The following is an 11,858-nucleotide window of genomic DNA, read 5'->3' on the forward strand; positions in this document are numbered from 1 at the left end:
GCTTTCACCTAGAAAGAGGTACATATACCTCAAAGAGGTCAAAGACAGAAAGAGAGGTGCTACATATGCCAAAATATTTATAGCTGAACTTTTTATGATAAGAAAGAATTGGCAACAGTGTATATATGCTTATCAGCTGGGGAATATGCCTGAATGAACTGTGATAAATAAATATAATGGAATATTGTTGTGCCATAAGAAATGATGAATACAAAGAATTCAGAGAAGCATAGAAATATTTCAATTGATGCAGAGTAGAGTAAGCCAAATCAGAAAAACAATATACTACAATAACATAACTGGAGAAAAATTAAAAATAATTTTAATAAATACAGGATAGGAAAAAAACTGGATAGAGCAGGTTGTGTGAAATAGACAATGGTTTTAGTTTACTGCTGGCTGAATATGAATCTGTAATGAAATGTGGTAGCTGAATAAGCTGATTTGATCTTAAACTACATTAATAAAAATATGAAATTAGGAATAAGGGTGGGGGGAGGGTAACCATTCCATTGTATTCTACACTGGTCAGCCCATATCTCAAGTATTTATGTTGAATTATTCTTCGTATCACATTTTGAGAGGGACGTTAATAAAGTGGAGAATAGCTGGAGGTCTTGAAAATATGAGGTAATATGAGGTAATATAAAATATGGCTGAGTGAACTGGAGATGATTAACCTGAAGAAGAATCTCAAGATATGAAAACTGTCTTCACTTATTTAGAGGGCTGTCACTTGGAAGAGGGTTAAATTTATTTCATGTAGCTCCAGAGGGCAGAACCAGGGTCAATACATAAAAGTCAGAGGGGAGTAGATTTCTGTTTAATAAAAGAAAAAATTTTGACTGATGACATCAGAGCTAACAATGAGGGATGTTCCCTGTTTCTGCAGGGGTTGAATTAAGCCATGGATGGATGATGGTATAACAGGGATGTTACAGAGAGAATTCCTGCATTGGATGGTAGCTGGAATCACACTACTTCTGCTAGGAAGTCCCTTCCAAATGAGATTCATTGACTTTTTCTCTACATCCCCACAACCAGGACCGGGCAGAGGCTGAGATGCTGCTTCAGGAACAGGAAGAACCTGAGGAAGGGGAAATACCCAGTGGGGACTCCTCCCCAGAGCCTCCCACTGCCCTGGGAAGGAGGCCACAGAAAGCCCGCATGGAGGTCGAAAGGCAACGTCCTGCTCGGGAAGAGCTTTGAAGGGGTGAAAGAGAAAAAATTACTTAGAGACATCCCAACCAAAGGGGCAGGGGGAAGAGTGGTGGTGCTGCATTCATTCTGTGTACCACGCAGCCACCCACTGACATCATGAGTCCAACATCGAGTGCCTTCTACATCATAATCAACAGAACAGAGAAAGCTTCCCTCTCACTTCAAGGGTCAGAGGGGATAGAACTTCTGTTATGAACCTGGGATTGCAAGTAGGAAAAGGGGGAGGAGAGGTAATATTATGGACAGAATACCTCAGAGCCTGAAAGAGCGTGGCTTCTTGAGCATGCTGACCTCCCCAGCCTCTCTCCCCACACCCCTCTGGAGGACAAGAACAATGGAGCATTTTCCACCAAGTGATGGGAGGGGGTTAGGAGCTGGACCTGTGACCTCACTCGTAGAGGGAGTTCACAATGAGCAAACTCCCTCTCCTAAGTGATGGTAGAACAGAAAGTATTTGAGTGCTTTGGGGGGGCAGGGAGGGAAGGGAGGAAGGGTGGGAGGCCATCCCCCTCTCACAGTTAGCCTGTCACACAAAGCAATAAATGACATTCAGATCCTAAGTTTTGTACTACTTGTGAATGTAAATGTGAATGTAAAGATGGCTCACTGTGCTGCCAGGAGGTTGAGTTAAGGCCTCTAAATTTGTTAATGAAATCTCTGTCACCTGTTCTGCTCATGCAAATGGTCCAAGCCCAAAATCATCCCTCCTTTTGTGCCTCAATCTTCACTACCCACTCTTCTCTACCAAAACTTTAATGAGTTCCGGGACATTCTGACTGGCCACTCTGCTCTCCTAGGACAGGACATTTGGGGATGCTGGGGAATAGGGAGGTAGTTGTGGATGCCTGACATTGAGGAGAGGGCTAAATTGAGGTGGCCTACTCCTAACCTTGGTTCTCTAGTCTTGGATCCAGACAGGCCCCCCACCCTCCACATTCTGCCCCTTTTACATTCAGCCCTTCCCCTAAAGGTAAGACCTGTGGACAGCTGGTAGGGGTTTTGGGGAGGGAGATTATCCAGATCAGTCTCCTTTAATCTCATCTCTGTTTTCTGGGTGATGTCCCCCCCTTCTCATAAACCCTTCTGGCTGTTGGTGATTCCATCAGTCCTAGGGAGCCACTTACTCTTGGCTGGTGGAGAAGGGTATTTGTCAACATCATCATCCCTAACCCTCACCCTATTCCCTGTTCTGGAATCTGGGCTGGATCTTCCCCCTCCTAGGATAATCTCAATTAGGAGTTATTGTTGCTATCATTTTTGTCCCCCTCCTTCCAACAACAACAACAAAAGTCTGACCCCCTAATCCTCAACAGCTTTAGTCTAATCCCAGCTGTGGTTTGATGCTCTTATCTCTGCCATCAGAGAGGTGTCCTGGTAAGCACATGCTCCTCCTCCCCCACCCCTATCTTTCCTTAATGCCCTCCAACTAAGAAGACAGGGGAACATTGCAAGGGAACCTGGCCCTCTCTGGCAGTCTCCACCAAGGCTCAGCCCTACACTGCCCTCTCCCCATCTAGTTCCAGCCTTTTCCCCTTAGGTCCCTGACAATATCCTAACTGTCCTGACCTTAACCTTCCACTCCAGTCCTTCCCCTTCCCCACCTGGTTTTACCCACCCCCTACCTCACTGGGACCAGGCCAGTCTCCAGCAGTAGAGCTGGGGCAGCTGACCCAAGGGCATTGGACCGGAGGCAAGGGAGAAGGAGTCAAGATCCAGAGCAAGATCAAATCTAATTTCAAGTAAGGACTGGTCCTGCTACTGTGGCAGAGTGGGAAGGGCTGGAGGGATTGCTCTGGTGAACTTTGGGTGGGAGTGAACCTAACATAACTGAACTTAGAGGGAATGGGGCAAGAGGGTAACCTTGTCATTTGTCCATTTGAAGGCACCCTAGGAAGGGTTTTTTCCCTTGGGAAAGGATCCCACACTGCTCCAGGTAAAAGGGTTCAATTATTTACATGGTAGAGTGGAAAGTATGTTGAACCCTAGCTTTAACACTTAGCATGGGTGATTTATTTCACTCTCTTAGCCCCTCTTCTGTCATCTATAAAATGGGTAATGGCATTTGTACCACACACCTCCCAAGGTGGTTGTGAGGAAAGTGCTTTGTAAGCCTTCAGTTTGTGTATAAATGGGAGCTATTAGCAGGAATATTACTCCTTTCTGGAGCTGTCTAGATGGAACGTGAAGGGATACAGCATAAGTGACGTGGTAAGGTCAGAAGGAGTCTTTGTGGGGTGAAGGGAGGTACAATGGTCACAGAGGTTGAGTTCCCTAATTATCTACATCCCTTTGCCAGGGCAGAAACAGGAACAGTTTCATCTATTAGCCATGGGGGAGATGGAGCAATTGCGTCAGGAAGCTGAACAGCTCAAGAAACAGATTGCGGTAATCTCCCATGCTAGAGATCCCCATACTTGTGGATTCTCCTCAACGCCATGAACCCTCTAAGCTGGCACTCTAGATCTAAGAGTATCTTACACTGGATCCCCTTCAAATTTGGGGATTCCTCCATCCCCCAACTCATATCAGGACCCTTAGCTCCCTCCTTGTCTCCCTATTGCCCTTTCCCTACCCTGATGATTGCTTTCCCCTCAGGATGCCCGGAAAGCCTGTGCTGACACCACCCTGGCAGAGGTAAGAGCTTTTCCACCAAAGCAAATGAGAATTGGGGTCAGGGGTTTGAAAGTGGAGAAAAAGATTGGTGGAATTCAGGATTTCATGCTCAGAGTCACATTGTAGGAGAGGACAGTCCAGGGATGGGGTGGGATCAGCATGCAGGAACCTAGGTAGCCTCTAAAGCTCTAATTAGCCTCTATCCTTCATAGCTTACTTCTGGTCTAGAGGTTGTTGGGCGGATTCAGATGCGGACACGCCGGACTCTCCGTGGACACTTGGCCAAGATCTATGCCATGCATTGGTCTACTGACTCCAAGTGAGTTGAAGAAGAAGGACCTAGGATAGGGAAGAAAAGGGAGAAATCCTTGAGTAACCTGGATGCCTTACTCTCTCTTTAGGCTGCTAGTGAGTGCTTCACAGGATGGGAAGCTGATTGTGTGGGATACCTATACAACCAACAAGGTGCCTGTCTGATCTGTCCCCATCCACCCTGAAGTACTTTCCCCATTACCCAGGCAAAGCCCCTTTCCTACTGCCGTGCTTCTTGGACCTACCTCTATTTCCTTCTCTAACTTATCCTCCTCCCTCTTCTGTTCTAAACCTGCTACTACCAGTCCTTATGACATTCTGCTCTCCCCTGCCAGGTCCATGCCATCCCGCTTCGTTCCTCTTGGGTCATGACCTGTGCCTATGCTCCATCGGGAAACTTCGTGGCATGTGGGGGGCTGGACAATATGTGTTCCATCTACAGCCTCAAATCCCGCGAGGGCAATGTCAAAGTCAGCCGGGAGCTCTCTGCCCACACAGGTGAGATCCCTGCCGGAGGAGAGCCTCTCACACTGAGACTTTGGCCCTAGGTTCCACCTCCACATGAAGAAGAAGGCTTAGCCTTCCTTCAGGCTCAGCCACTACCCCTGGTGGCAGCCCTTCTATCCCCAACAGGTTACCTCTCCTGCTGCCGATTCTTAGATGACAACAACATTGTGACCAGCTCTGGAGATACCACATGGTAACAAAGAAGGGATTGTAGGAGCCAATGCTTTTGGGGGGTTGGGAAATGTAGGCATCAAAACAATGTACTTTTGGGGGAGATGCTGCTACTGTTTTCTCCTACTCATGTTTCTGTCATACTGCCTACAGTGCTCTGTGGGACATTGAGACTGGGCAGCAGAAGATGGTGTTTTTGGGCCACACAGGAGATTGCATGAGCCTGGCTGTTTCTCCCGATTTCAAACTCTTTATTTCTGGGGCCTGCGATGCCAGTGCCAAGCTGTGGGATGTCCGAGAGGGGACTTGCCGCCAAACTTTCACTGGGCACGAGTCCGACATCAATGCTATCTGTGTATGTACCTCTTACTTTCTACATAAAGTAGAGTAATATTATTATAAATATAACATAAATATAAATATAATACATATAATATAATATAAATATAAAATATAAAAAATAAAGTAATGGAAACTCCATTACTTCACTAACATAAATTTTATTGAGGACTTTGGCCTTTGTATCACAATTATTTCTTCCTCATCCCCTCAAAACCAAACTCTCTCCATATGAACAAATTAAAAAAACAATTAAGTGAAAGCATCTGATATAAGGCTGCCTGATCATGTAGAAAATATTCAGTCCTAGTAATTCTCCACCTCTCTGCTCTCAGGGAGAAGTTTCATTATTTTTCCTCTTGGATGGATCTTCACTGGTTTTACCGTTATTCAGAATTCAATGTCTTTTTTTTCTTTTTTTGGCAATTGGGGTTAAGTGACTTGCCCAGAGTCACACAGTTAGGAAGTGTCAAGTGTTTGGTCTGAGGCCAGATTTGAACTCAGGTCCTCCTGACTTCAGGGCTGGTGCTCTATCCACTGTGCCACGTAGTTGCCCCTTCAATGTCCTTTTGGTGATCATTTTATTTACACCCCACACCTACAATTTGTTTCCCCTTCCCTTACTCTAGCTAATCTGCCTTACTACAGCCCTCCCACCTCTAACTTCTGGACTTGGCCCAGCTCTTTTTACATCGCCCAAACCCTTAAGAACCACAGGCTTTAAAACCAAAGCAGAGGATGGGGGAGGGGCAGCTACGTGGCACAGTAGATAGAGCGCTGGCCCTGGAGGCAGGAGAACCTGAGTTCAAATCCGGCCTCAGATACTTACCAGCTGTGTGACCTTGGGCAAGTCACTTAATCTCAATTGCCCCCCCCCATAAAACCAAAGTCTGGGTCCTAATTGTATCAGGAGGCAGAAAACAGGGAATTGTCAAGCTCTGGGATCACAGAGGGCCAGGGTTTGAAGTAGAAGGGAAATTGCTTATGGAAGGTTAAACAAATAGGGGATAGTGTTCCTTAAAAGGGCCCCCCCAATGTGATTTTTGTCTTGCTTCTTCTCAGTTCTTCCCCAATGGTGAAGCAATTTGTACTGGCTCAGATGATGCCACCTGTCGTCTCTTCGACCTTCGGGCTGACCAGGAGCTGATCACGTACTCCCACGAAAGCATCATCTGTGGCATTACATCAGTTGCCTTCTCCCTAAGTGGCCGCCTGTTGCTGGCTGGCTATGATGACTTTAACTGCAACATCTGGGACTCCATGAAGGGTGAACGTGTTGGTAAGGTTGCCCTTTTCTTCAGACTAAGTCTCTGGTTCCTTCCAACATCCTCTCTTTCCCTGTTTAGGACCTTTGCACCTGTCGTCCGTGATCCGAAACTTTCCTACCAGCTACAACTCAAGAGGCTCTCCCCATACTTCAGTTCAGTCATTTTCAGTCATGTCTGACTATTCGTGACCCCATGTGGGGTTTTCTTGGCAAAGATACTGGTTTGCCATTGCCTTCTCCAGTTCATTTTACAGATGAGAAAACTGAGGCAGACAGGGTTAAGTGACTTGCCCAAGATCACATAGCTACTAAGTGTCTGAGGACAGATTTGAACTCAGGAAGACTCATCTTCCTGACTCCAGGCCCAGCACTCTGTGCACTGTGGCGCCCCCTAGCTGCCTCTATCTCTCCATACTACTATCTCTCAATTTCAAGATCATACTGACCACCACACCCCATGGTCCACGACCATCTTGTTCAATTAAGATACTCGAGGATCATCCCATGTAGTCATTTCCATTTTCTTATCTACATAATGATACTTACATTAGCTAGCTCACACAATTGTCCTAAGTAAAGTACTTTGTGCTTAAAATGCCATGTGAATGGGGATTATTACTGTTATTTTTGTACCACATTCAAGTTAAAATGTTATGAGGGGAAGGGAATAAGTATTTAAAGAGTAGCTATCATATGCCAGGCATTGTGCTGAGCACTTTACAAATATTATTTCAGTTGATCCTCACTTGCAAGGTAGCTGCTGTTATTATCCCAATTTTACAGTTGAGGAAACTGAGTCAAATGGAGGCTAAACGACTCATTCAGGGTTACACAGCTAGTAAGTGTCTGAGGCCAGATTTGAACTCAGATCTTCCTGACTCCAAGTCCAGGTTTCTATCCATTACATCATCTAACTGCCTTAAATGATTCCCTTAAAGGGATCTTTAAAAAAAGATCAGATGGAAAGATGTTTAAGACTTGGAACCAGGACATCAGGATTCTACTTCTGGCTCCCCTGTTAACCAGCTTTGTGATCTTAGTCAAGTCATTTCACTTCTTGGGTCTCATTTTTTCTCTCTGTAATGTGGAGAGGGGCTGTATGAGTCCCCTTCCATTTCTATGGTTTTATTACTACTCAGGTATCCTATTATGGGCAGCTAGGTGGAGTCAGGAAGACCTGAATTCAAATTCAACCTCAGATACGTAATAGCTGTGTGATCCTGGGCAAGTCACTTTACCCTGTTTGCCTCAGTTTCCTCTAAAATGAGCTGAAGAAGGAAATGGCAAACCACTTTACTATCCTTGCCAAGAAAACTCCAAATGGGGTCATGAAGGATTGGACACAACTGAATAGCAACAACATAAGACCCTATTCTTTCTAATCTTTCCACAGCTGATGCCCCTGATTCTCTACAAGTAGCTGTATTTAGCATTGAGAGATCAAGTTGGGAAAAACAGAGGGAGCATTCCCAGAATTCCCTGTTGGTCATGGAGTCAAAGGATCTGAGTTCAAATCCACTTAAGATCTTAGGGTCTCAGTTTTCTCATCTTTAAAATGCGGGAAGGTTGGACTTGATGACTGAAAATCCTTTCCATCTCGACATGTATGATACTATGGTCTTCTCCATTCCTAGTTCTAACGATTATCTAATGATCTAGGACCATCCCATTCCCTTCATCAGAGAACAGTGAAAGATGAGGATGTAAATGTCTGAATGTGGGCCCTTCTATACTACCAAGCCACAGACTAGGCAGTTCTGGGTCCAGGCCAAATCAGCAGTAACAGAAATGAGCCCCTCAGGGTGTCTGAAAATTAATTCTCTGGCCCAGGTCTTTAGGATTAAGTACTTGGGAAACATCCAGGTATATCAGGGTACTCAGAGGAGTTTCCCCTGGGATTCACTGACCTGTTCTTGACCCAAATGGAAAGGGATAAGCTAGGGCCGCCTCGCCCCTGAGAATAACCTTGTCCTTGCCTCCTCCAGCTTTCACCAGAGAACACAGAGAACTCCCTCCTCCTCCTTCATTATAACCACAAGGACCTGCGTTTCCTTTATCCCCGAGCAGAGGGGAATGTCTTTTCTAATGGGCTCTTTGACACATAGGAAATCCCATTGGCTTGTGTGGAGAAGAGAGAACCCTTTCTTTCAGGAAACAGTTCTTTTCCCCATGGATGCAGGCTGCCATTGATCAGAATACTTTCTTCTCTGCTCAAACCCAGAGGTCTAGAGGCTTATCTTGCTTTTCCATAGGGACCCTCTCAGGCCATGACAACAGAGTCAGTTGCCTGGGGATTACAGCTGATGGGATGGCAGTGGCCACAGGCTCCTGGGACAGCTTCCTCAAGATCTGGAACTGAAGAGGGTGGCACAAGATGGGAGATAAGGGACAGTTTGGATCTCTGGTAGCCTGCATCCTGTTGAAGACTTGAACTCACCTGCTACCATTTCCTCAGTGCTTCCCCTTAGAGGGCAGGTAGGATTTAGGAAACATAGAGAAGAGCATGGCAAGCAGCAAAGCCTGGGACAGGATGGCCGTATGGGTCCCCTTCCCTACATATTTGTGCAGTTTTCCCCCTACCTTCCTCAATGACCATTCTGACCCCTATCTAGCCTCTTCCTCTTCCTTTCTAAACACCCTTCACGGTCTCTAAAATAAGATGGCTGGCTCTGACAGGAAGCGAGGACTTAGAAGGCCCTGGGTTCCTCACCAATAGTTTCAGCAACCGCCATAGAAGGCCAGACCTAGAAGGTATAATTAGGCATTACTGGGGTGAACCAGAACCTTATCCTCCTCTCTGTGCCCTGCTTCAGGACCCTCTTTAACCTTTGTTCCTTTTCCTTATGTCCCTTCTTTTCTAGCTCAGATTCAATAAAAGGCAGCCCTATCATAATACCAATCTTTGTGAATTGACTCACATTCATTCCTCTTGTTCAAGGGGCCCAAGACGCACCCCTCCAAAAATCTTCACACCCTCTATTAGGTGACCCAGGAGCAACTGAAGCTTCTCTTTCCGTCAACACGGAGGGTTAAAAACTATAGGGCCTAAATCCTCCTGAACTTTCCAGAGGTCCAGGAACGGGGAAAGAATGAGCTTAGGCAGAACTACAAACTAATAGTGATAATTCCTAGGCATTATGAGAGAGAAAGGGTATGGTTCTATTTTAAGCTCCCCAGATCAAATTTAGAATCATCTACTTGAAAGCTCAGTTGTAGAGAGAGGGAAGTAAGAGGGAAATAATGGTACCGACGGCTGCTTGGTAAAGTCTGGACCTAGAACAGGTGACAGAATTGGAGGCCTAGAATTTAATCATTAGGCTACTTTGGAGAAGACAGGAAGTAGAAGAAAGTGAGATTGGCCTCAGGGATTAAGCCCCAGGGTCCTGCTGGTTAGGGGATAGGGATATAGTTTTATTGGGAGTTTTTTGATGAATCCATAATATTATCTATGTGACTACTCCCTCTCATGGTGCATATTATAACCCACCTACAACTTCTTCCGTATAATTCTTGTCTACGTCTTCTCATAAGTCTTTCAAAGAGGATCCTACTGATACAATGCAAGCCTTCCTCTCATTATTTCAAAATCCCATCAATATTTAACTAGTCCATCTATCGGTTATCCCTTGTCCTTTCTACAACACTTGCTGACCTCCTTTTTTTACACATTTCAGTGTGTAACCCATGACCCAGAGCCCTCAAAACTCTGTACTCACCCAGACCGAGTAATGGTGGGTTCCAAAAAGGTCATTATCTCTTTGACTCACATGCCCTTATTCAGAGTTTGCTTTGAGAAATCTCCAAATATGTGTGTGTCTAGATTTCCACAAATGTGAGGAATAGGATCCCAAACTCCTGAACAAGCACTCAAGGTAACAAATTTATATTGGGTAGAGGACAGTCTTCATGTCACCTCATAGAAAAATGCAGAAAATACAAAAGATTCAGAACAGCCTATAAACAAATCCAGAAAATGTATAAGCCGCTCATAATATCCTTTAAGCTCAGTGGAGGCCACATTCTGACATTTTAATGAAATAAATTTCTCCCACATGGTCCAGTCCTTCCTTGACTAACGATGTCATTCTATGACTATATAGTGGAAGGCCATGTAGGACTATACCTGGAAAGCAAACACACCTTGGAACTACTAGACAGGCAATCTCTTTACAATGTACCTTTTCCAAACAATTCACATTAATAATAGGAAACAAAGTACAGATCTTCTGTTCCCTCATCTTGAAGCTTTAATTCTTTACTGATTCTGATTCCTAGTAGTAGGTGCCACATGAGTAAACCTTTTACTGCTCCAAGAGTTGCTCAGAACCCTCTTTCTAAAAGATCAAGTCTCTGAACTCTCAATTTTTTTTTTTTTTTTTTTGCTTTTTGGTGAGGCCATCGGGGGTTAAGTGCCTAGCCCAAGGTCACACAGCTAGTAAATGTCAAGTGTCTGAGGCCAGATTTGAACTCAGGTCTTCCTGACTCCAAGACTGGAGCTTTATCCACTGTGCCACCTAACTGCCCCTTTGGAGCTATTCTTGAGACAGTCCCCCAAAACTGATGCTACCCAAGAAATCTCCCCTTACTGCTAGAAAATAAGATTGTGGGATCATGTCACCTAGAAATTTTCCCTCCTCTTCCTGGGATGCAGAGTTTCAGGAATAATACTGTCCCTAGACTTCAACTTTGGGCCAGGTGGGCAACCATATATTTGCTCGTGTCATGTGTTTCAGCATGAACTCTTGACAGTCCGCCACTGTCATGTCTGCTGTCATCTCATAGATTAGAAAGTCCTCCTCTATCTTCTTGAATCAGGGCAGGGAGAGGCAGGGGTATACTGTCCTTGCCAACCAGTTACCAGTAAATGCTTTCTAAACAGGTGCAACCTGCCCACAACATTTACCTATCTGAAGCATTCAAACGAGCAAAAACCTGGATGCTTTGGGGAAGAAAATATTCCTCAGAATACTTTAGCCTAGAGTGGACAGGTCCACTCTGCTGTACTCTGGTCTGTTGTTTGAACAAGGAAAGGTTAAAACAGGGAGGCCAGCAGGCTGTTGGCTTTCTTTTATAGGCCAGCAAAGAGGGGTGTTTAAACTCTCTGGCCTAGACAAACAAGACTGCCTAGTTGATCTTCCTGACTCAAGTTTCTCTTCCATTTTTAGCTACTAAAGTAATTTTTTTTTTTCCTTTTCTTTGGGGGTGGGGGTGGCCTAGGTTTGAATTTCAGCTTTTTTTTTTTTATTGTGACCTTAAGAAACACACACAAAGGGGGCAGCTAGGTGATACAGTGGATAGAGCACCAGCCCTAGAGTCAGGAGGACCTGAGTTCAAATCTGGCCTCAGATACACAACACTTACTAGTCATGTGACCCTGGGCAAGTCACTTAACCCCATTGCCTAGCCAAAAAAAAGAAAAAAGAAAAAA

General features: G+C 45.0%; 2 protein-coding genes across 2 annotated transcripts in view; both read left to right on the forward strand.

The window, feature by feature from the left end:
• P3H3 (prolyl 3-hydroxylase 3) overlaps positions 1-1,773 on the forward strand; it is an 11,915-nt gene extending 10,142 nt beyond the window's left edge. The window contains exon 15 of the mRNA XM_027843356.1: positions 1,045-1,773. Coding sequence (XP_027699157.1) covers positions 1,045-1,209 — 165 coding nt within the window. The 3' untranslated portion in view covers positions 1,210-1,773. The remainder of the gene's footprint in view (positions 1-1,044) is intronic.
• A 186-nt stretch (positions 1,774-1,959) lies between these two features.
• GNB3 (G protein subunit beta 3) lies at positions 1,960-9,288 on the forward strand. The gene is made up of 11 exons (XM_027843314.1): positions 1,960-2,191; positions 2,535-2,960; positions 3,518-3,606; positions 3,817-3,855; positions 4,047-4,153; positions 4,236-4,299; positions 4,482-4,644; positions 4,780-4,846; positions 4,978-5,179; positions 6,226-6,442; positions 8,683-9,288. The coding sequence occupies exons 3-11, from the start codon at positions 3,550-3,552 to the stop codon at positions 8,787-8,789; spliced, it is 1,023 nt and encodes a 340-aa protein (XP_027699115.1). The 5' UTR covers positions 1,960-2,191; positions 2,535-2,960; positions 3,518-3,549; the 3' UTR covers positions 8,790-9,288.
• The last annotated feature ends 2,570 nt before the right edge of the window (positions 9,289-11,858 follow it).

Source organism: Vombatus ursinus, unplaced genomic scaffold (assembly GCF_900497805.2).
Source record: "Vombatus ursinus unplaced genomic scaffold, bare-nosed wombat genome assembly UNPS02014906.1, whole genome shotgun sequence".
NCBI classification, from domain to species: Eukaryota; Metazoa; Chordata; class Mammalia; order Diprotodontia; family Vombatidae; genus Vombatus; species Vombatus ursinus.

Coding starts and splice junctions, on each gene's coding strand:
- GNB3 (XM_027843314.1), top strand. CDS start 3,550: ATGGGGGAGATGGAGCAATTGCGTCAGGAAGCTGAACAGCTCAAGAAA. Junction 3,607..3,816: donor AGCTCAAGAAACAGATTGCG/GTAATCTCCCAT, acceptor CTTTCCCCTCAG/GATGCCCGGAAAGCCTGTGC. Junction 3,856..4,046: donor CTGACACCACCCTGGCAGAG/GTAAGAGCTTTT, acceptor TATCCTTCATAG/CTTACTTCTGGTCTAGAGGT.